Here is a 23,814-nt window from a genome sequence, read left to right on the forward strand (position 1 = left end):
TCTTTTAAACTTCCTAAAGAAGCCCAGGATAGCTGGGAACACAGGCCCTTCACTGAGGCAGGAGAATCACATGAGCCACACATGATATCCACTGGAGGAGACAGAAAGTCTGCGAGTGTCAACTGAATAGAAAGAAAAGGAAAGCAGATATGACAGACAGCACACCAGAAGTGGCAGAATAAGCAGTGCGTCTAGCTGGGAAATATGTACACTACCTCCTTCTACATCTCAAAAATCATCTAGAATGTTACAGAGTGATTTTCTGGGTCAGAGGGAAGATATGTCTTCATTTGTTAACTTCTAGATTTGCATACCGACTTATTACTTTAAGCAATTTAATTGCAAAAGATAAAGAACAAGATACGACGCATCATCAGGAGAAAAGTCAAGAATCCATGTTTAAATTCAGTTACCTTATGTAATCGAAGGTATACATGAGCCGAAGAGAGTTTGTCCACATGAAACCTACAAAGAATGAAAACCACTTTTAGCAAGAGGTACAAGACAATTACCTCCTCAGGCCACATGCCATTTAAAGCATTCTGTTCTAAAAAGTGTTCACTCCATGCCTGCCACATGTGAAGCATCATGAGGAGTATACAGCAGAGTCACCACCTCCAAAGGGCTCCCCATCACCATGAAGAGGTACGAGAAACACTGAGTTATGGAGCTGTGAGTAAGTGCCAAGATGAGCAGAGATACTAAATATTAACTTGCTGGGAAGGGTGATTTTTCAAGATATAAAAAGAACTATCAGTGACCAAAGGCTTCATGATTAAAAAGGAGGCAGTGAGATTTGCTTGACCCCTGACTGAAGCATAGGACTTAGAGCAAAACCAAGGAAAGGAATTTCAGGTGAAAAGAGTGGGGAATGAAAGAAGTCAGTGAGTCTCCAATGCTGCCAGCCTGGGAGATGAGCAGAACCACAGTTTGGGGGAAACAGACGACAGTTTTGTTTGTGACATCCCAAATTTCAAGCGATAGCAAAACAATCCAAAAGAATGTTGAATAGAGAGCTGGAAGAGTGAGGTGGGGCCTAAAGACGCTAAGCAGAACACATCATTAAATGGGTTACAATTCAATAATGTAACCCAATAATTCACAAGCCCAGTAGTTCATCCAGCCCTACGTTCTGACAGTGATACTAATATATGTCTCTTGGGTGAGCACTGTCCTTTATTGACATTGTCCTAAAAACATTCAGAATGTCCCCTGCCCCTTAAATTTACCTTTCATTATGACTCTATCAATCTATCAATTTAATTAAACCTTTTAAAATCTATGCAACATTCAGGATATGAGATTTTTATGTTTTCAGTTCACCAAATGAACTTGACTTTCTCTTTCCAATACTCGGAAACGCCCCCTCAGAATCCCAGCATCACACAACAAACAAGGTAACGCGATTGTCACTTCGTGATTCTGTTAACTTTAGTTGATATGGTTTGGATTTGCGTACCCACCAAATTTCATGTCAAATTGTAATCCCCAGTGTTGGAAGTGGGGCCTGGTGGGAGGTGACTGGGTCATGGGGGTGGATTCTTCATGGTTTAGCACCATGCCCTTGGTGCTATTCTTGTGACAGAGTTCTCACGAGATCTGTTTAAAAGTGTGTGGCCCCAGCACCCTGCTCCTGCCATGTAAGACGCCTCGCTTCCCCTTTGCCTTCCACCATGATTAAAAGTTCCCTGAGGCCTCCCAGAAACAGACACTGCCATGCTTCCTGTATAGCCTGCCAAACCACGGCCAATTAAACCTCTTTTCTTTACAAATTACCCAGTCTCAGGTACTTCTCTATAGCAGTGTAAGACGGACTAATATATTAGCCATACTGCTTCCTTGGTCCTTACCTTTCCAGACTGAAGAATGTTCAGAAAATCCTAAAGAGGCACCATTACATCCCATTAAGTTTCTCTAGCCATTTTCTTAAGCACTAATAAATGTTTTAGAGGTGAAAATGGTCACCTTCACACCTAGTACAAGATGTAGACTGTAAGATTCTATATAAAAGTGCCCTCTTTAAAGAGGTTAGTCATCTTGCTATTCACTGTGAATACAGAAAAATATTAGGCACTTTTGGCACAGAGTCTGTGATGACTCTAGGTTTTACTCTTAATCATTAGTAATAGCCAGAAATGGACATAACATCTTAGTTCACTTATATTTCTCCAAGTGGTTCACTTACTCATTTGCATTCCCATGTGAGAGATTCAAACTAATTACCACCTTCAGCTGGATACTTTCCAGCCAGAAAAACCTGTGTTTTTTGCAAATCTAAAAATTACATATCTCATTACCGTCTTTCAAAATCTTGGGAAAATATCACACTAATAACCAAGATAACTGAGAAGTAACTTCTCCCATTCCAACTTTTATTTGCCTTAAGCCAGTTCTCTATTTACAACATCTCCTTCCCCATGGGCCTACAGTAGATTGCATTCTGATTTTTCTTAAAGGTCTCTGATGTAGACTTTTGTCAAAAGAAATACCCAAATAATTCAATATATATTTAATGATATTCATACATAAGGAGAGAAAGAACCAAAACACACACAGGAATATCACTGCCAAAATACAGCAACTTTACCAATATACACCAGTTTCAGGTTTGTATATGATAGATACACCTCTACAAAGGGCAGGGGAGAATGGATGAAACTATAAGAGAAAAAAAAAATCCAGCTCTATAAACAATCTTGAGCAAGTTTCCTTAAAAAAGAAACAAACGACTTCTCAAATCTTTCTAAACATTTACTCAAAGTTTAAATTATAACCATAGTTCCCTCTTACCCTTGTTATCTTCCTCTCCCTGTTACCCTTTTCTGAATGCAGAGACCAGAAACTTCCCTAAATGAGCATAAACTGTCTGAGGATACACGTTCAGGGCCCTGGAGCTGGGCTGTCCAACTACTTAAAGCGGAGTCTGTGGAAATACTAATCATTAGGAGGTCTGGACACAGTAAATGCACACTATTTCTATTTTCCTACATTTAAAGATGAATTTAGGGCCAAGCACGGTGGCTCACGCCTGTAATGCCAGCACTTTGGGAGGCCAAGGTGGGCAGATCACTTCAGTTCAGGGGTTGGAGACCAGCTTGGCCAACATGGTGAAATCCCATCTCTACTAAAAATACAAAAAAATTAGCCAGGCATGGTAGTGGGTGCCTATAGTCCCAGCTACTTGGGAGGCTGAAGCAGGAGAACCACTTGAACCCGGGAGGCGGAGGTTGCAGTGAGCTGAGATGGTACCACTGCACTCTAGCATAGGTGACAGAGCGAAGCTCTATCTCAAAAAATAAATAAATAAATAAATAAATAAATAAATAAATAAATAAAATAAGCCTGTTGTGGTGGTGCATGCCTGTAATCCCAGCTACTTGGGAGGCTGAGGCAGGAGAATAGCTTGAACCCAGGAGGTGGAGGTTACAGTGAGCCAAGACTGCACCACTGCACTCCAGCCTTGGTGACAGAGCAAGACTGTCTCAAAAAAAAAAAAAAAAAAAAAAAAAGAAAAGATGAATTTAGTTCCATTCTCACTGATTCCTAGGAAAACCCTTTGCTTAAAAGAGCCTCAGGAGGTTTTCCGGGATAAATTCAGATGCTGACATTCACAGAGGTAATGAATGATTCAAAAGCTCCACAAAGTGAAGCAGGCAAACACCCCACGCTGGAATGGTGATCAACTCAGGATCATTCTTAGCACTCCCTGGAGTATGTCCAAAATTGACAGCTGGAATGGGTTTTGAGGTCTACACCTACTCACATCACACCTCAAGTGTAGCGTCTGAAGGTAAAAGCCAATCACATCCAACAAGAGTCATTCATCTCAAGACTATTACAGGGGGTCAAAATGGGCCTCTCGGTATCTGTAGACCAATTTGGGAAGTACTAACCTTAATGAAATGAAAAACTGAGGTCATAATTTATTGGATGTGGGTTGTAAACTGGAAATTTCTCTTCCATTTATTTAATTAAACAAATGAAAGTCAGGTAGAAGACTGTGGTACACTGATTTTCAGGCTGCATCTGATTATGTAGCCTTCTCTATGCAGGTATTCATGCCTCAAACCTGATAGGTTAAAAATTTCCATCAGCTAACTGCCTAACAGGTGCAGCCATTCTTATTTCCATGAGAGTCTAGAGATAGCTGGTCCTTAAAAACAACTGAAAATCATCCAGCTGCAGGTGGCAGGAGCTCAAAATGAAGATAACTGTGATGTGGCCATTGTAGGGAAGTGTTCATGGGGACTATTTCTATGCTGGCAGAGAGTCAATTAGGAAATCAACAAATATTTACTGAATACCTACTATGTGCCAGGACCTATGCTAGGTACTGGGAACATAGTAGTTAATGAAATAGGTGGTCATTGTCCTCATACAGCTTACTGCCTCAGGCTCCAGGAAGGCGGGCAGCCCCAGTCTGGCTGTTTTCAGCATTGCACACTGCCCACTTGAGGCAAGAGAGCACCAAGCAGGGTTTAACTTGAGGACATATTTGGATTTAGAAGACAGGCTATTGTGCTGGAATAGGGACCAGATTTTAAAAAGCCTTTAAAATTCCTTTGTTCCAGCCGGGCGTGGTGGCTCATGCCTGTAATCCCAGCACTTTGGGAGGCTGAGGCAGGTGGATCATCTGAGGTTAGGAGTTCGAGACCAGCCTGGCCAACACAGTGATAACCCAGTCTCTACTAAAAATACAAAAAAATTAGCCAGGCATGGTGATGGGCACCTGTAGTCCCAGCTACTTGGGAGGCTGAGGCAGGAGACTCTCTTGAACCCAGGAAGCAGAGGTTACAGTGAGCCGAGATCGCGCCATTGCACTCCTGCCTGGGCAACAAGGGCAAAACTCTGTCTCAAAAAAAAAAAAAGAAAATTAAATCAACTCTACTAAAAAGCAGCAGGCTCAGCTCCATCACTAGAGGGAATTAAGTGAGGGGTCTGTGTCCACATTTGGAGAAAAGAGGTCCAGAGAGAGCTGCAGCAACAGCCTGGGAGAAGAAAGGAGTTGAAGCCAAAAGAGTAGCAGTCTGGAGGAGACAGAAGCAGTGACTTAGAACCAGAGCCGGAGCCAGTAGCAGACAGAGCAGACCTGGTCAGTTTCTCTTAACCTTAATTTCCTCATCTGAAAAAATGGGCATAATATTAATATCTATTTCACAGGGTTGTTGTGAAATTAAATGTACTACTGGAGGTAAACACTTAGTAGTATTTGGCATATAGTTAAGTGCTTGACAGATGTTCACTATCATAATAAAGCAAACGGGAGCCAGGTGCCTTTATCTTCAGGGATAACGTTTAGTAGGAGGTATGAGGAGTTGGGAAGATGATATCCACTCCATAGGCAGGACTGTGCTCCAGAAGAGAGACAACACTAGGGTCAGAGTCAGTGGTGGAAGCTGAAGATGAAGACAAATAAAGTAAACTGGGTGTGAGAGTGTTATAGGACAGAAGCCCACGTGTTCATAAACGGTCCCAAGTCTGAATGGTAGAAGTCTAAATGGTGTTCTAAGACAGAGAAAAGAATTCAGCTTAAATGAAGTCTTTTTGTTTGTTTCGTATTCTTTTTTTTGGACTGGGTTTTGTGAGCAAAATAAATCATCTCAAAGGGAGACTAAGAAAGTATATGTTATTATTTAAAACAGTTTGCATACATTGTTTTAGAGAGAAGGCGTTGGGATTGGATCAAGACAGAGCTAAACTCATCAGGGAGTTTAGAAGACAAAGGGGAACAAGTGTGCTTCCTTTAAAGTTGGACCGGTCAGAACCTCCATCTATTCCATCTACATGGATGCCTGTATCTATTTTCTTCATTGCTTCATGTGGAGTCTTCATTTTACCACTCAAGAACAGTGGCCTGAATATTTAAGTGAGGTGTGGTCTCAGTAACTTACTACGGCGTGGAGACAAAAGGAGGAAAAAGAAGGCCTGTGTCCTAGAGGTCTTTGCTCTCAAGCCTGAGATCAAACTCAAAAACATCATTTCCAACTTGCAAGGTAATTAGAAATGAAGGGAACTGGCAGTCAGCTGTTTACCCCTGAAGACCCATAAACCACAGTACAAAGCACGATTCTAGTTTGAATGCTTGGCCAAGTCTAAGAAAGGAAACGATGATCTACAGAGAGCAGAACCAAAATTGTTACTTACCAGATATCTTCAGGCCAGCCATGCTTGATCAGATCTTCATCTGCAATGAGACATGAGAAAACAAAGAAGCAAAAACTGTCAAATGAAGATATGCCAGCGTTTATAAGTTAAGAATGGGAGAAATGTCAGCTCCTCCCACAAATTTCTCTCTCCCTCAATGAAGAAGAGTAATTCAGAGGCCTTGATGCTTGAAAATACAGAAAAAAAAAATAATAATTTTCAAAATTGGACAATATAGACCTATAATTTTTATAAATTTATATAATACTTCTAATCTAAGGCTCAGATATTTCTATATGAAGATAATAAAACTAACACTGACAAACAATGCAGCCACATTAGATGTTTCAGAAAATCAGCTCACCTAATAATACTTAAACATTAAAATGATCTTGCTGAAACTTTAAAGCACTATTTTACTTAAGAAAAATAACTTGATTATAAAATTACAGAAAATTTAAAACAAAACAAACAATAGAAGTATAAAAAGAAAATAAAAATCACCTAAAATTCTATCACATATGGAAATAAAATACCAGAAGAAATAGCTAACAGAGTGAAAAGTAATTATCTGGGGAGGTACAGGGTGGGGTGGAACATGGGTATTAAAAAGGATTTTTTTTTTTTTTTGAGACGGAGTTTTGCTCAGTCACCCAGGCTGGAGTGCAGTGGCGCGATCTCCGCTCACTGCAAGCTCTGCCTCCTGGGTTCACGCCATTCTTCTGCCTCAGCCTCCCGAGTAGCTGGGACTATAGGCACCCGCCACCACGCCTAGCTAATTTTTTAATATTTTTAGTAGACACAGGGTTTCACCATGTTAGCCAGGATGGTCTTGATCTCCTGACCTTGTGATCCACCCACCTCGGCCTCCCAAAGTGCTGGGATTACAGGAGTGAGCCACCGTGCCCAGCCGGATATTTTTTTTAATTCTAAGCATTCTATTACTACTTAACTTTTTAAACTATGTATTTATTAGATAAAAATAAAAATAAAGTTCTTTGGGAACAATGACCACCTAATTCTCTTATATGAATACACTTTTCTATTGTTGGCCTTTGGGTTGTTTCTAATTATAAATGCTTCAATAAATGTTTTAAATCAAGTTGTCCATATTTCTGATTATTTCCTTAAGGTATATTTCTAAAAGCTAAAGTATTCGCTCAAAGTGAATGCACATTTTTTAAGGCTAATATATATCACTACATAAAGGTTATATCAATAAATATTTCATATAGCCATAATAATTGGTAATAATTCTGTTTAATACAGAAGTATTTAAGCATTAAATGCCAATTTAAAAATTGTAAACGAGGTTGGGCACAGTGGCTCACGCCTGTAATCCCAGCACTTTGGGAGGCTGAGGTAAGCAGATCATCTAAGGTCAGGAGTTTGAGACCAGCCTGGCCAACACCGCGAAACCCCGTCTCCACTAAAATTACACAAATTAGCCAGGCATGGTTAGCACGTGCCTGTGGCCCCAGCCACTTGGGAGGCTGAGGTGGGAGAATTGTTTGAACCCAGGAGGTGGAGGTTGCAGTGAGCTGAAATCACGCCACTGCACTCCAGCCTGGGTGACAGAGTGAGAGACTGTCTCAAAAAAAAAAAATTGTGAATGATTCATATGTGATGATTTAAAATGTACCCAAGAAAGTATGGTCTATATAATTTGAATGGGGTATTTACTGTCCAGAAAAGGAAAAGCAAAAGGAAGACACATCTTGGGTGAAGGCACTCATAACAACTGTAGACACCATCAGTTTTCTGAAAGGCTTTCGAATGCTTTAAGTAGGACTGAGCAAATAGCCAAAAGGTAAGCAGAAAAAGGAAAGAGAAATTTAAAAAATCTCTTTCCCTCAGTCAGGCAAAGTTTGGCTCCCTGATGACACCTGCTGGCTGATAAAAAGAACAGACCTGAAAGCTTTTCAGTGAAAGTAAATCATTTCACTTAAATTGATGGTTCTAATGAGTTCTTGGTCTGAAGTCATAAAGACTATTAGAAATAAATGCAATGGGCTAGGAATGCCAGACAATGGGGTGATTTAGAGAAGTAATATCCATTCTTACAAGGCAGCCTAGGAAAAGTTGATACCTCCAAATGACTCTAAGAGTTCCTAGAGAAAAAGTGTTCCATACATACATACACTATTTCAGACAACAGATTCTCGCTCTGTCACTCAAGCTGGAATGCAGTGGCACGATCACGGCTCACTGCAGCCTACCTCCCAGGCTCAAGCCATCTTCCTGCCTTAGCCTCCTGAGTAGCTAGGACAACAGGTGTGTGTCACTATGCCCAGCTAATATTTTCTTTTATTGTTGTTTTTTGTAGAGACAGGGTCTCCCTATGTTGCCCAGGCAAGTCTCGAACTCCTGGGCTCAAGTGATCCTCTCGCCTCCGCCTGTCAAAGTATTGGGATTACAGGCTCACATGAGCCACCATGCCTGGCCTCTTACATTTTTTTCTACATAGGTTTTAATGACAGCAAAATGCCACTCCAGAGAGCTCTAAAAATATCATCTAAATTTATATCTGTGACATAAATTATGTATCTAGATTTGTATCTATATATTCCTACAACAGACATTCAAAGGATTCCACAATCTAGTCCATCCTAACCCACTCCTCCACAAAGCCTTCTCAGCTTTCAATCACATTTACTATCTCTCATCTGTCTACTTCTACAGCATTTACTATTCATGTTACTTCATTTTGTCTATAGTTTTTAAAAAACAGACCTTACTTTTTGGAGTACATTCACAATAAAATTGGGCCATACTTATTTTTGTGTGTAAGTCCACCTGAATGCTGTGAAAGCGCAAACTAAATCTTCCTCTTCGGATACCTGACACAGGCTGGAACATGGTCCCATAAAGACAAGCCCCCAGCAAACAGTAAATGAACAGAGAAGGACAGAAGAGACACAGTGGGAATGTCACTGGCACAGCTGCCTTAGGCTGGCACCACTGCTAGCCCATTCGTGTGAACCAGAATCAAGGCAGCCCTTCACACCCCACCCACTAGGTTGCACAGTGCAAAACTCACACAAGCATATGTGGCAACTAACTCTGCTTTAGTGCTTCTCAGTAATCTAAGCCTCAGGTTCCCACTCTTGATATGGTACAAAGAAAAACATATTTGGATTTGTATTCACGATAGATAATCATGATTCCTGCTACTCCGCCTTATTGTTCAACATAACATAGGGAGACAGCAGCACCTCCTCAGCTACATAAGAAAAATGCTTTAATAGTCAATGTTACTTGTGATGATTTATGGGTAAGAGAAATATAAAACTCAAGTATTAATATGCTGCAGACTGCTTCACCATTAAGTCACACCCAAAGTTAATGTCATAACTTTATTATCATGAAAACCTACTCTTTTTTTAAACTTTAGTTCAAATTTATTAGTGGGCCAAAAAATTTATTTAGCAGATTGAGATTAGCTTTCAAAAATGAAATAAAACAGAAATAGTAAAAAGAGGGAATAGCAAGTAGTATGAGTAATTTCTGTAAGTTTTTGTTTTAGCGATATGAACGTGTACATCAAAACATAATGTACTTCATACTAAGAAAAGCGGTCAACGAAGTTTGAAAAATACTAGTATTTCTTTTCTTTTTTTTTTTTTTTTTGAGACGGAGTCTTGCTCTGTGCCCCAGGCTGGAGTGCAGTAGCGCGATCTCGGCTCACTGCAAGCTCCGCCCCCCTGGGTTCACGCCATTCTCCTGCCTCAGCCTCCAGAGTAGCTGGGACTACAGGCGCCCGCCACCTCGCCCGGCTAATTTTCTTGTATTTTTAGTAGAGACGGGGTTTCACCGTGTTAGCCAGGATGGTCTCGATCTCCTGACCTCGTGATCCGTCCGTCTCGGCCTCCCAAAGTGCTGGGATTACAGGCTTGAGCCACCGCGCCCGGCCGAAAAATACTAGTATTTCTTAACTCAAAAAGAGCATTTTCAGCCTCAAAAGCCCCAGTAAGTATGTTTTCACTAATTTCACTAATTTAACCATTTTAAAATGGTTGTAAAAAATAGATGGGTCAGGCTCAGTGGCTCGCACCTGTAATCCCAGCACTTTGGGAGGCTGAGGCAGGTGGATCACTTGAGGTCAGGAGTTCGAGACCAGCCTGGCCAACATGGTGAAACCCTGTCTCTACTAAAAATTAGCCAGATGTGGTGGCGCATGCCTATAGTCCCAGCTACACGGGAGGCTGAGGTGGAAGAATTGCTTGAACCCAGGAGGCGGAGGTTGCAGTGAGCTGAGATCGTGCCATTGCACTCCAGCCTGGGCAATGGAGCAAAACTCCCTCCAAAAAAAAAAAAAAAAAGACAGAAAATGATCACCAAAGTTCAAACCACAGAGGATTTTTTTTAATTTGAAGTAAACAGCAAAGGTTAATCTGTGATTCATATTACTGTAAATCAAATAACAACATAATACTTCTTGTAAAGTGTAAGTTTCTAATCAGCAACGGATGGACCAATTAGTTCAAATATTATTTTATACAATTAAATTCTAGGAAAGTTAATCCTTTGGAGTTCCTTATAATGGATGAGCTTGTTTTGTTTCTCATAAGCTAGTTTATCAAAGTAGGTGAAAACTTAGAACCAACAAACCGGGTCGGGGGCATGGAAGGTGGTGAGAGAGACATAACACTTACCTGCTGAAAATTTAAAAATCAAATGCTTTTGAAAACTTACTTTCATATTTATCTTTTCCCATGTAAATAGTGTAGGCAGATGAATTAACTAAGATAAAACAAAAATAAAAAACAATTAGTAACTTCATTACCAACAAAATTGTTCCATGTGAAAAACTAGTGACAATGCTTACATTAGGGGTTGGCAAACCATGGCTCATGACCCAAGTCCAGCCTACCACCTGTTTTTGAACAGCCCTTGAGCTAAGAATGGTTTTTACATTTTCAAAGGGTTGGAAGAAAAAGCAAAACAAAGAAAAATAAGCCACAGAGATTGTAGGTGACTCACAAAGCCTAAAATATTTACTATCTGGCCCCAAAAGAAAAAGTTTACCATCCCTATCAATAGCTACTTTCCTACTTTCTCAGGGTTACAGTTCAATGGTATCACCAGTCCAGTCCTATACTTTACCCTTCAAGATTAAAAAAAAAGAAAAGAAAACTAAACCCCACAACTAAGTTCCTATGTTCATGAAAGTTTTATTTTGCATAATTTTTTTAGCCAATATTACCCATCATATTCCAGGTGTGCTGCGAATTCTAACAGGCTCTCTATTGCATTCAGGGAGACCATGATTCTCCAACTTCTAAACCAGTGACTCTGACCCCTGATCTACATTAGAATCATCTAATTATGCCCCAGCTTCACCTCAGATCAACTAAATCCAAATCTACGGTGGGCAAGAGTGAGCATTTGTGTTTTCTAAAAGCCTTCCAAGTAACTCTAATGTAAGGTCAGGGTTAGAAACAACTGTCCTAAATCAAGTAGAATCTTCTGGGTATGACTTATCCTAGAAATGACATTTGCTTTACCAAGGTAGTGTTTTATTGCAGACATCCCTGATCTTGGATTAAAGTTTCCTACTGAAATTATAACTGAGTGCCAGGTTTCAAAGCTAGTCTACCAAAACTTGTTTGATCCAATTAGACTAAACTCCTGAATTTACAGACACCGGGCCCTCAGGCTACAAAGCCTGCGACGAAGAAGTACTGAAGCGTAAATACACACTGAAGCAAAGTACGGATAAGTGCAGGGTTGGGCTGGACAGTCTGTTGGCTATGATACCACAGCACAGAACACACACATGTACCTGGAGCCCTGAAGGACAAAGAGCAATACGCTCTCCTAAATTAAAAAGTCTTGTATCAGAGAGATTTCCTGTACTTTCAGTAATGAAAAGTTTCTTAAGTGATCAATCCTAGTTGCCTTTCTTGGGGGAGAAAAACCTAATTCCTTTGTTTGACATTTATAGTAACTAAGTACAGAAGTAGTTGAGAAAGGTACCTTGAAAGAATGTGTGCATTGCCAAGTTTACAGAAACGCTTGTCTATTACTGACCACTGTGGTACCTTGATCAGGCCTTAGTGTAGCACGTAACAAATGCCAAAAGGGTGGCAATAAAACTAAAAAGCATTTCAGATTCTCTCTGAATGGCCGGGCAACAGTTCAAGTGTATACCCTTTCAATCCTATAATGTCACTACCTATAATGTCACCATAATAGAGTACCAAAATACTCCACCAAGCAATAATCTTTTTACAACCTAAACACCCCTTAATAGAGACTCTTTAGATATATTACAGATTTGAACATCCATAAACAAAATACCATGTACCCATTAAAAAGAAATGGCAGGTGAAGAAATTAAGTACCAGAACAGTATTTTTGTGTATCTATATATAAGAAAATTCAATTTATAAAAAATAACTTATAATGGTATGTGTGTGTGGTATACACACACATGTTTTATTTTTACATAAGCACATACTTATTTATATGTATGGAAGCATAAACATTTTTTAACAACAGTTACCTTGGTTAGCCTGCTATAAAACGTACAGATGGCTTTTGCAATTAGAACAGAATTTTCAAAATAACGATATAGGCCAGGTGCAGTGGCTCACGCCTGTAATCCCAGCACTTCAGGAGGCTAGGGTGGGCCGATCACTTGAGGCCAGAAGTTTGAGACCAGCCTGGTCAACATGTTGAAACCCCATCTCTACTAAAAATACAAAAATTACTGTCGGGCGTGGTGGCTCACGCCTGTAATCCCAGCACTTTGGGAGGCCGAGGCAGGAGAATGGTGTGAACCCGGGAGGGGGAGCTTGCAGTGAGCCGAGATCTCACCACTGCACTCTAGCCTGGGCGACAGAGCAAGACTCCGTCTCAAAAAAAAAAAAAAAAAAAAATTAGGTGTGGTGGCACACGCCAGTGATTCCAGCTATTGGAGAGGCTGAGGCATGAGGATTGCTTGAACCTGGGAGGCAGAGGCTGCAGTGAGCCAAGATTGTGCCACTGCACTCCAGCCTGGGCGACAGCAAGACTGTCTCAAGAAAGAAAAAATAACAACTGACATAAAATATTAATAAAGTTATCTCTGCAGGCCAAGCTCTCTAAGCTACAGTCAAAAGAATAACAGAGGAATGTTTTGATGGTTGACTTATTAAATGAGGTGATTAAGAAAATGACCATAAGAAACCTAAAGTGAGGGGCATTCTACAAAGTAATTCAACTAACAATGCCATGAAAGACAAAGACTGAGCAACTGCTCCTGATTAGAGGAGGCTACAGAGTAATGACACCTAAAGAATGCAACAATGATTTGTATGGTATATTTGTTACAAATACATCATTACAACACTAATAGGAACTGGATATAAGCCTGTTCATTAGATAATAGCCATGCTGCAATGTTAATTTCCTAACTTTGATAATGAAAAATGTCTTTTGAGAAGAGAATGCCCTTGATTTTAGAAAAACAAATCTGAAGCATTCAGGGGTTAACTGCAACTTACTAACAAATGGTCCAGGAAAAAGGTGTGTGGGAGAGAAAAAAGTACAGAAAAAGAGAAAGGGAAAAAGAAAGACAAGGCATGTGGTAAAATGCCAGAATTTGTAGTCACAGTGGCTCACGTCTGTAATCCCACCACTTTGGGAGGCTGAGGCAGGCGGATTACTTGGGCCCAGGAGCTCGGGACCAGCCTGGGCAAAATGAGGAAACCCTGTCTCTATAAAAAAAAAATTAAAAATTAGCTGGCTGTGGTGGCTAAAGTGGGAGGATCACTTGAGGCCAAGAAGTTGAGGCTGCAATGAGCTGTGACTGCACCACTACACTTGCCACTATACTTCAGCCTGGGTGAGAGTGAGACTGTCTCAAAAAAAAAAAAAAAAAAATTGGGAGTACTCTGGGAGAATATACATGAAATCTTTTACTAGTAACTTCTCTGAAAGACTGAAATTATGTCATAATAGAAAATTAGTCTGCCACAGTGGCTTACGCATGTAATCCCAACACTTTAGGAGGCTGAAGCAGGAGGATCACTTGAGGCCAAGAGTTCAAGAACAGCCTGGCCAATATGGCGAAACCGTCCCCACTAAAAATATGAAAATTAGCCAGCCATAGTAGCGCATGCCTGTAATCCCAGCTACTCAGGAGGCTGAGGCAAGAGAATCGCTTGAACCTAGGAGGCAGAGGTTGCAGTGAGTCGAGATCATGCCACTGCACTCCAGCCTGGGCAACAGAAAAAAAAAAAAAAAAAAGAAAAGAAGACGAAAAATATAAAGGAACATCATTGTTGCGCAACAAGTCTGAATTAAGTTCCTTTCCATGTTAAGAAGGAAAAGTAAACTGAATTATTCTAGTTCATTTGTTATTCTCATCTAAATAATACGGCTAACTAGTACTGGAACTCATTATTTGGAAGACACTTGACTTACGGGTAGCAACCAATCCAACTTCAGAGGTGATCTGATTATTTCACAATTTATAGAACAACCTACTTTTAGGTAGATGACATTAACAGGTATTAAAAGTACAAGTGGACTTTGAGCCAAGTATCTACAATCAGATGGTCTTGAATTTGACATATTAGACTAATGTTCAATTATTCCCTTATGAGACAGCATGAAAGAATGAAAATGGAACACATTTTAGTCAGATATTAATCTTAAAACGTAAAAGAACAACTTCCTATGAAGATTTTCTTCCCATTTTAAAAAAGTTTTTATGCAGTAAAAACCATCAGTTAGTTGAAAACTTGGCAAGCCATACAAATTCATTTCCTGAAGATTCTATATATTTGTTGTTTCTATACTGCCAATATGTAAAGTTTTATTACTATTTTACTGAGAAAGTTATGATTTTTCCATTAACTTTGCGGTTGTAAAAGATCAGCTGCACAAGTGCAGTTTTATTAGGCTTAGAGGCCAAATATTTTTCTAACAGGAAACAGTTCTAATATTATAATGGAAGTCAATGAAAAAAAAACAGGACCCACAAATCTAGTGAAGCATTTTGTTCTATTAAGGGCAGCTGTGTATGTGTGACTAGCACTTAAAGAATTTAGAGTAACTTTAAGGGGAATAGAATAGCATAAAATACATTCAGTACCTACACACCCTGCCTGTATATGTTTTTCCGTTGTTGGGTTTATATGGATATCTATGTTGTTGAAGATTCACGAGTGGAGAAGCTATAAAGAGATGCCTGAGTTGCCAAGAATGAAAATGCTTAGAGGCCTATAAGGGTATACGATTTTTCAGGCTGGTTTTGAATTTTGTTTCTAGTAATTTTAATAATATGGGTAAAACAAACCACATGTACAGAAACAGAGAAATAGCTCACGGCGCACACTGTGGAAACCTAAACTACTGAGAAAAATAAGGAGATGTCAGTGTGATGACGGTAGAAGAGTAGGGTCTGTGAGTTACAACTTACCTGGGCCTCCATCTTATTTCTAAAGAGAAAGTATCACCTTATTCAAACCCACACAAACAATGTGGAACTAGTTTCACTTAAATCTTACCTTTTGGCCGAGCGTGGTGATTCACGCCTTTAATTCTAGCACTTTGGAAGTCCGAGGCGGGTGGATCACCTGAGGTAAGGAGTTTGAGACTAGCCTGGCCAACATGGTGAAACCCCATCTCTACTAACAAAATACAAAACTTAGCCGGGCATGGTGGCGTGTGCCTGTAATCCCAGCTACTTGGGAGACTGAGGCAGGATAATTGCTTGAACCCAGGAGGTGGAGGTTGCAGTAAACTGAGATCACACCACTGTACTCTAGCCTGGGTGACAGAGGGAGAAGTCATCTCAAAAAAACAAAAAACAGAACAAAACAAAAACTCAACCTTTTGTAATTCCAGAACTTTGGGAGGTCGTCGAAGTGGGCAGTTCACTTGAGCTCAGGAGTTCAAGACCAGCCTGGGCAACATGAAATCCCATCTTTACTAAAAATACAAAAATTAGCCAAGCATGTTGGCTGGTGCCTGTAATCCCAGCTGCACCAGAATCACTTGAACCCAGGAGGCGGAGGCTGCAGTGAGGCAAGATCGTGCCACTGCACTCTAGCCTGGGTGATAAAGCAAGACTCTGTCTCAAAAATAAATACATAAAATAAATCTCACCTTTAGGCCAGGCGCAGTGGCTCACGCCTGTAATCTCAGCACTCTGGGAGGCCAAGGTTGGGGGGCGAATCACTTGAGGTCAGGAGTTCGAGACCAGCCTGACCAACATGGAGAAACCCCGTCTGTACTAAAAAAAATACAAAACTAGTCAGGCTTGGTGGCACATTCCTGTAATTCCAGCTACACAGGGGGCTGAGGCAGGAGAATTGCTTGAACCCGGGAGGTGGAGGCGGCAGTGAGCCGAGATCGTGCCATGGCATTCCAGCCTGGGCAACAAGAGCAAACCTCCATCTCAAAACAAAAAAAACAAAAAAACCTCACCTTTAGCATATAGAGTAGCAACAGAATAGACGGTGCTATGAGTAAGAAAAAAATGGCATTCATTTATTCAACAAGCATTTATTGAGAACTACTAGCCAGTCACTAAGTTAGGGAAACAAGTACAGTAGTCCCCCCTTATCTGTGGGGGATGCCTTCCAAGATCTCCAGTAGATGCCTGAAACCGAGGACAATACTGAATTCCATATATAAAAGGGATTTGCCACATAATGATGCTTTGGTCAGCAACAGACCACACATACTATGGTGGTCCCATAACATTATAACGAAGCTGAAAAATTCTGATCACTATTGCCTGATGACCTGGTAGCCATCATAACACCGTGGTGCAACTCACTTTTTCTAAGTTGAGCCCGTTTAAATACACAAATACCATTGTGTTACAATTGCCTACAGCCATTCAGCACAGCAACGTGCTGTACAAGTTTGTAGCCTAGGAGCAACACGGTATACCGTACAGCCCGCGTTTGTGGTAGGCTATACCACAGGTTTAAGTATACTGTACCGTGTTGCTACAACAATGAAACCGCCTAATGGAGCATTTCTCAGAATGTCTTCTTGTCATTAAGGGAGGCATGGTACTGGTATTCCCTATACATATATACCTATGATAAAATTAATGTATCAGTTCGGTGGAGTAAGAGATTATCGACAACTAATAATGAAATAGAACAATTATAACAACATACTGTAATAAAAGTTATGTGACTCTGCTCTCTCTCTCCCTCTCAAAATATCTTATTTTACTGTACTCACTCTTTTTCTTCTTGTGATGATGTGACCACGGAAAGCGAAACACAGGACAAGTAGGCACTACTGTAAAGAGATCCTGTCCACGCCCTCAAGGAGCTTACACTCTAGCTCAAGCAGACACCATTTAATACCACGTGATAAGTGCAATGCCAAAGGCATACTTGGAACGTTAAGTGGGTCCCAGAAAAGGAACAGCTAAGCAATCTTGGGGTGGGAGCTAGGATCAGGAAAGGCATCTTGGAAAAGATGGGCCAAAACTGTCTTAAGGGAATTAGCTAGGGGTTGATTTTAGGAAAGGGGAATAACAGGAACAGAATGAAACCAATTCGGAACATGGCATTTCCTGGGAACGAAAAGCACCCTTTCCTTATCTGTCAAAGATAAGTCAGAGCATTATCACAGGTCACTTCTGAGATCTGGGACATCAACTGCCCAGGGAGTGGCTGAGTGGACATTCCAGGGTCTTTTTATTGTTTTCTGTTGCATCCCAGACCCTACAACCCCTTCCTGAAAGGGTAAAGCGCACTTCCCTTAAGAAAAAGTTGTTAGCAGGTGTGTCCTTTCTCACGGGGGATAATTATCAGGGCGCAGCCACAATAAAGGCCGCAGATGGAAGGTGGGAAGAAGACTTGGGATAAGGTGTGTGGAGGAGCCCACAGGCTCTGGCCCAATTCCAGGGAGTGACGGGACGTCTTTCCGATTGGAGGACGAGAACTCCCCGATACAAATACAGCAGTGGCATCGCCCCTCCGCGCCCCCCACGCCATGACGAGGAGACGCCGGGGGAAACCCTGCAGTTGTGGGAGGGACAGACGTGCTGGGGGAACGAGAGGCCGCAGGAAGAGGCACTCGCATCGAGGAGGCATTCTAGAGCGAGGATCAGGCGCAGCTGCGGACTGGGGGTCCCGGCTTCGGAGCCCGCTGTCCAGCAGGGTCCCGGAGGGCGCGGCGCCCACTCACCGCTGCTGCTGGTGAAGTAGAACACCATGATCACGGGAGCGATGCGGTGACTCCACCGCGGAGCAGCAGCGCTCAACTCACGAAGCTCAGGATACCAGACTCTCGGCGGCCGCCTGGTTCTCGGAACTCCTCCGTGCACTTCCGGCGGACGTCGGGGCGCGTCATAACGCCGGCCGTGGGCGCCATCTTTAGTCCTGGCGAGGCGAAGGGTATTGGCAAGGAGTTTGGTTCAATGATTTGTGGGTTAAGGGAAAGAGGCATCTTGGGCACATTGGTTAACCTATCTGTGCTTCACTTTCCTCAGCAGCGAAATGAAGATGATACTAGAGCAGCTAAGTCACAGGATATTTTTTAGGGTTAAATAAGTTAATGGGCGCCAAGGGTTTAGAACATAGCACACAAGCCAGTTGTTTCTGATACTCACCTGGGGAATATGCCTCTTGGGGATTGGACTGTGTTCTGGCTCAAATCGAAGGCCTGCCATCCCAAACCTCTGAACCTCAGAGGTACTCCTGCTGTAAAGTAGGAATAATCATACTCATGTAAGGCTCCTACAGCACTTGGTTTTGCCCTGATTATTTCTCTTTTGAGAAAGCACTTTTATCTGAGGAATGTGAGTCCTTTTAAATTACTAGGTCTGGAGAGGCATTAAAATGAGACCCCATCATGTTCTACTATCCCCTTGAGCTATGTATTCATCTCCTGAAACTACCTGCTTCTGCCACAAGTAGCTACCTACTAACCTCACACTGCCACACAAGACACTATGACCCACACCCTACAGCTTAACAACGTCTAGCCAATCACTGATGCATGTAGTTTCTATAAATGAAAATGCTTGACAGTTGTGTATCAGCCCACTTCCTGTCCTCCTTTTTCGTCTTTAAAAACCTGCTTGTAGCAAAGGCCGGACAGAGTTCATATCCAAAGCTACTGGTGGAGGGTGGGGGGTCGGGGGGGTGGAATCTTCTGGGCAGCTGTCTCCGCTTTAACTCAAGCAAACTCTACATTCTTATTTTTTTGCCTCAGCCTTTCCTTTTAAACTGACACTCTTAAATCACTCTCACTGACTTCATTCTACGACATTGAGGGCATCACTTAACGAAATTTATTTATGTGCTCGCTTTGACAGCATGTGTACTAAAATTGGAATGATACAGAGAACATTAACATGGCCCCTGCTCAAGGATGACATGCAAATTTGTGAAAATTAAATTCGAAAAAATAAACATAAAACCCTAAACTTATTTGAAACTAAAAATGTGCCAGAAACACTGTACCAGGAGCTGGTGACACAAAGATAGTAACAATAGCTAACAATAAACGTTTTAGGAACTTTCTGGTTTTCCAAAGTAAGAATTTAACTCTGTTCTGTAAATAGCAATTGTTTTGGGGTTCTCAGTTGTATTATTTGTAAAATGGGAATGGCAATAGATATTAATACCTTATGGATTGTGGTGAGAAGTAAAAGAAACAAAACATGTAAAGCATCTAAGAATGCCTGGCACATAGCAGGTGTTAAGTTTTATATTTTAATTTTAAAAATAAAATAGTGAATAGAAACCTAAAGTTACTGATAAAAATGAAACTAACAAGCTTCAAATGTGAAAAATAAGTGCATTCAGAATCTTGGAGAGGCCTGTATTTATTTATTTATTTTCGAGACGGAGTCTTGCTCTGTCGCCATGTTGGAGAGGCCATTTTACAAAAATTTCTTACCCCAAGTGACCCCAGAATGTATATCGACTTCAACCGGACCGAGAACTACAATTCCCAGAATGCACCTAAACGAGGCCCCGGGAACGCAGCCCGGCGTTGCTGCAGGGAATTGTGGGCGGCGTGGTTTCCCTCAGAGCTTTTCACCTCACCAGGGCGCGAGAATCTTGGACACAGCCGCCAGGGTGGGCGGGGTAAGGGCGGGTGCTCCACCAATCACCGAGCCAGTCCCTGGAAGCGTTGAGCCGTGGCCAATCGGAACGCAGCGGCTTCCTCCTAGCCTGGCGCGCGATAATTTGAAGACGCTCACGGAGCGGCTGGCTGGGCTGAGGAGAGCTTGCCGGGTTCTGAGGCGCAGGTAACCTCTGGAGTAGGCCGAGGCAGGGCTGTGGAAGGCTGAGGCGAGCGGGAGACCTTATGGGACGTGGGGACGAATGTCACGGGAAAAGAGCTTTTGCTTGGCGCTCGGCAGGTCCGCGGCCCCGAGACCGAAGAAGCCACTAACCCGTTCTCCGCGCTCACAGGCGCTGGGTTTCCATCTTCCCGACGTCGGCGTTTGCTTGTTTTGGGTTTAGGGTTTGTTTGTTTCCCTGACCGGGTTCAGGGTCGGGACGCTTTCCTCTCCTACCTTTCCTCGCTTAGCCCCAGAGGGGCCATCCCTTAAGCCGCAGCTCGACCTGAATTCCCAGAGACCTTGGCCTTTCAGTTTGTTCATTTATTAATGGCTTTGAAATAACGCTTGTGTGCTGCTTTGGGGGAAATTTACCTGATGCCAGGGAAGGGGAAGGAAATGAACTCTGACGAGCCACATAGCCGCCTGCTCGTGCATTCTTGCATTTGTTTTCAGCAGCCTCACGACTTTAGGGGATTTTTATAAAAAGGGAAGCAAACGGCTTGCTCCAGGCTCCTCAGCTAGGAAAATGGCAGAGGACTGTGCTTCACCCATTTTCTTGCTGGGCTCTGATGAAAAGTTACAAACGGTCTCTGCCTTCATTGAAGGCTGTTGAGATGGGGAAACAAGAAGAAAATGTCTTAAATGGACTATTAGGGAAATACAGGGTGCCATGGAAGCAGAACAAGCGCGTGTAACCCTGGGAGGGGTGGAAGGAGAGCAGTGTCGAGGAAGGCCTCCCGGAAAATAGGGTTTTAACTTGGTGTGAAATAGACTAATTAAAGGGGGTGTAATTTTGATAAAGCGACTTTTAATATTTTGATGAATGTGGTTATTGTCATTTCTTTTAGGAATTCAATAAAGAAAATGGCAGCTCTTACTCCAAGGAAGAGGAAACAGGATTCTTTGAACTGTGACAGGTGAATCTCAGCCTACGAATAGAAACTCTTAGAAAAATCCACCTTGTCTCTCTTGTTCTCTCCCATTTTCTAAAATTTTTGTTCTTCCACTAGCCTACTCCTTGTGGCTACAGTGATTACCTGATAACCTATATTTTAATTTTAGCTAGGAAATACATTAAGTTTTCATAACGAATTATTTAGTCCTTTTCAAGGGAATCAAAGAAGGCTGTTTTTTGGTTTTTGTTTTTTTCTTTTGACATAGAAGCAGCCTATTGAAGAAAGCTATTTTCTATGGCTAGGAAATATACCAGATCGGCTATTACCTTGTTCCTTTCTGTTCCCCTATAATATTTTATGTAGTGTCTTGCATACAGTAGATGCTTGTCTGGAAACAATTCTAGAAAGTTTGTGTACTCAGATATTAATTACTCTACCCAGGAAAAGTCCCAGAGGGTCAGTTCATTACAGACAATTATTATAGGGGACTTGTAGACAATAGAGCAAAATATATGAGCTATCATTTATATATGGCCAACACATAGAAATAGATTTTAAAACACATGCATATATGTCTAGCAAAGCTTCTTTGTGTATGGTGTTTGTTTTCATGAACATTGGGCTCTTTGGGAAGATATTTGAATGTTTTATTTGATAAAGACAGAATTTGAGAATCCTACTGTTAAACTAATAGAAAATTGTGTGTATGTTTGGGGGTACATGTATTAATATGACCTATAAGTAGAGCTTATTACTTAGCAGTAGATTTATGTAAATTTTGACACAAAATAATCTTAATGGACTTTTTTTTTTATAGCCTTTTACACTTCACTGAAAATCTGTTTCCATCACCTAATAAAAAGCACTGTTTTAATCAAAACAGTGATAAAAATGAAGAAAACCTGCATTGCTCTCAACAAGGGCATTTTGTTTTAAGTGCACTCAAAACAACTGAAATAAATAGACTGCCATCAGCAAATCAAGGCTCACAATTTAAATCTTCTGTGTCCACTGTATCTTTCTACAACCAAAATAAGTGGTACCTCAATCCACTGGAGAGAAAGCTGATAAAAGAGAGTAGATCTACTTGTCTAAAAACTAATGATGAAGATATATCTTTTCCCATTGTGACAGAAAAAATGCAGGGAAAACCAGTCTGTTCCAAGAAGAACAACAAAAAATCACAGAAGAGTTTAACTGCTAAGTATCAACCAAGGTATAGACACATCAAGCCTGTATCAAGGAATTCTAGAAATCCCAAGCAAAATCGAGTGATCTATAAGCCAATTATGGAGAAAGAAAATAATTGTCACTCAGCTGAAAATAATCCCAGTGCTCCTCGGGTTCTAAGCCAAAAAATAAAACCACAAGTTACGCTCCAGGGTGGAGCAGCATTTTTTGTTAGTAGAAAAAAATCCTCTCTTAGAAAATGGTCCCTGGAAAATGAGCTGTCACGGGGCACCCAAAAGAATAAATCAGAAGTGATTGAAGATTCTGATGTAAAGACTGTCAGTGAAAAAAAAGCTTTTGAGACAAGGCAGGTGCCAAAGTGCTTAATCCTAGAAGAGAAATTGAACATTCGGCTAAGTGCAAGCAGTAAAAATCAAGAGGAATTAATAAAGGTAAAGCTAAATATATCACTTTAAAAATGGCTATATAATAAAACTTTAGTATGACATAGTTGAATAAAATTTTATTTTCTGGACTGCTTTTATAAAGCCAGATAGCATAGTGTTTAGTTATTGTAAGGAGTTTATTTATTTATTTATTTTGAGATGGGGTCGGTCTTTGTGACCCAGGCTGGAGAGCAGTGGCACAAACACTGCTCACTACAACCTCAACCTCCTAGACCCAAGCAATCCTACCAAGTAACTGGTACTATAGGTGCACACCACCTCACCTGGCTAATTCTTGCATTTTTTTATAGAGGCTGGGATTTCACCATGTTGCCCAGGCTGGTCTCGCACTACTGGGCTACAGTGATCCACCTGCCTCACCCTCCCAAATTGCTGGGATTATGGGTGTGAACCAGTGCACCTGGCCCGGCCACATTTTAAGTTCTCAATAGGTACATGTAGCTGGTGGCTACCATATTAGACCATGCTGGTCTAGAACTTCTGTTGCTGATCTTCTGTCTATAACCTTCGTCAGAAAAAAAGTTGGGTTTTGTGGGGCAGCTAGGGACAGAAAGCCAATGAAGCAGCCTTAAGAAAGGTTGTCTCCCAGATCAGGGCTTCCATGTCTATGGTGGCTTGTTTATATTCATCACAACCCTTGTAGCTGGAGAAATGGTAGGCATATGTGATACCCAGTATACTCAGGCTTATAGTCATGTCTTTCCTAACCCACCTCTCATCGTTGCCTTCCTCACTCACTTCTCTCAAATTCAACCCCAGTTCATATCTCTTGTAATCACCTAAATTTCAAACCTCAGTGGCAAAGATTATAAACTGGTGGCCAGTAAACCAAATCTCGCCCATAAATGTTTTGCTTGGCCTACATAATTTTAAA

General features: G+C 41.4%; 2 protein-coding genes across 7 annotated transcripts in view; one reads left to right on the top strand and one right to left on the bottom strand.

Annotated features, from left to right (window-relative positions):
- The window catches only part of CCDC25 (coiled-coil domain containing 25), a 46,637-nt gene extending 28,199 nt beyond the window's left edge, over window positions 1-18,438 (bottom strand). For 2 of the 6 annotated variants that reach the window (XR_001006454.1, XM_011983881.1), the window contains exons 1-4: window positions 18,298-18,428; window positions 10,840-10,887; window positions 6,145-6,184; window positions 414-465 (exon numbers count right to left, since the gene is read on the bottom strand). Coding sequence is in view for 3 of the 6 variants with exons in the window: in XM_011983881.1 (XP_011839271.1) it covers window positions 414-465; window positions 6,145-6,184; window positions 10,840-10,887; window positions 18,298-18,325 (168 nt within the window). In the remaining 3 variants the exon portion in view is untranslated. Of the gene's footprint in view, window positions 1-413; window positions 466-6,144; window positions 6,185-10,839; window positions 10,888-18,297 lie in introns of all 6 variants that reach the window. The other 4 variants (XM_011983877.1, XM_011983882.1, XM_011983878.1 and 1 more) reach the window with 4 other exon arrangements.
- A 1,721-nt stretch (window positions 18,439-20,159) lies between these two features.
- ESCO2 (establishment of sister chromatid cohesion N-acetyltransferase 2) overlaps window positions 20,160-23,814 on the top strand; it is a 30,554-nt gene continuing 26,899 nt past the window's right edge. Inside the window, exons 1-3 of the mRNA XM_011983876.1 lie at window positions 20,160-20,371; window positions 21,256-21,324; window positions 22,121-22,925. Of these exons, the coding sequence (XP_011839266.1) occupies window positions 21,272-21,324; window positions 22,121-22,925 (858 nt within the window). The 5' untranslated portion in view covers window positions 20,160-20,371; window positions 21,256-21,271. The remainder of the gene's footprint in view (window positions 20,372-21,255; window positions 21,325-22,120; window positions 22,926-23,814) is intronic.

The sequence above is a fragment of the Mandrillus leucophaeus genome, unplaced genomic scaffold (genome assembly GCF_000951045.1).
Source record: "Mandrillus leucophaeus isolate KB7577 unplaced genomic scaffold, Mleu.le_1.0 Scaffold256, whole genome shotgun sequence".
Lineage (NCBI taxonomy): Eukaryota > Metazoa > Chordata > Mammalia > Primates > Cercopithecidae > Mandrillus > Mandrillus leucophaeus.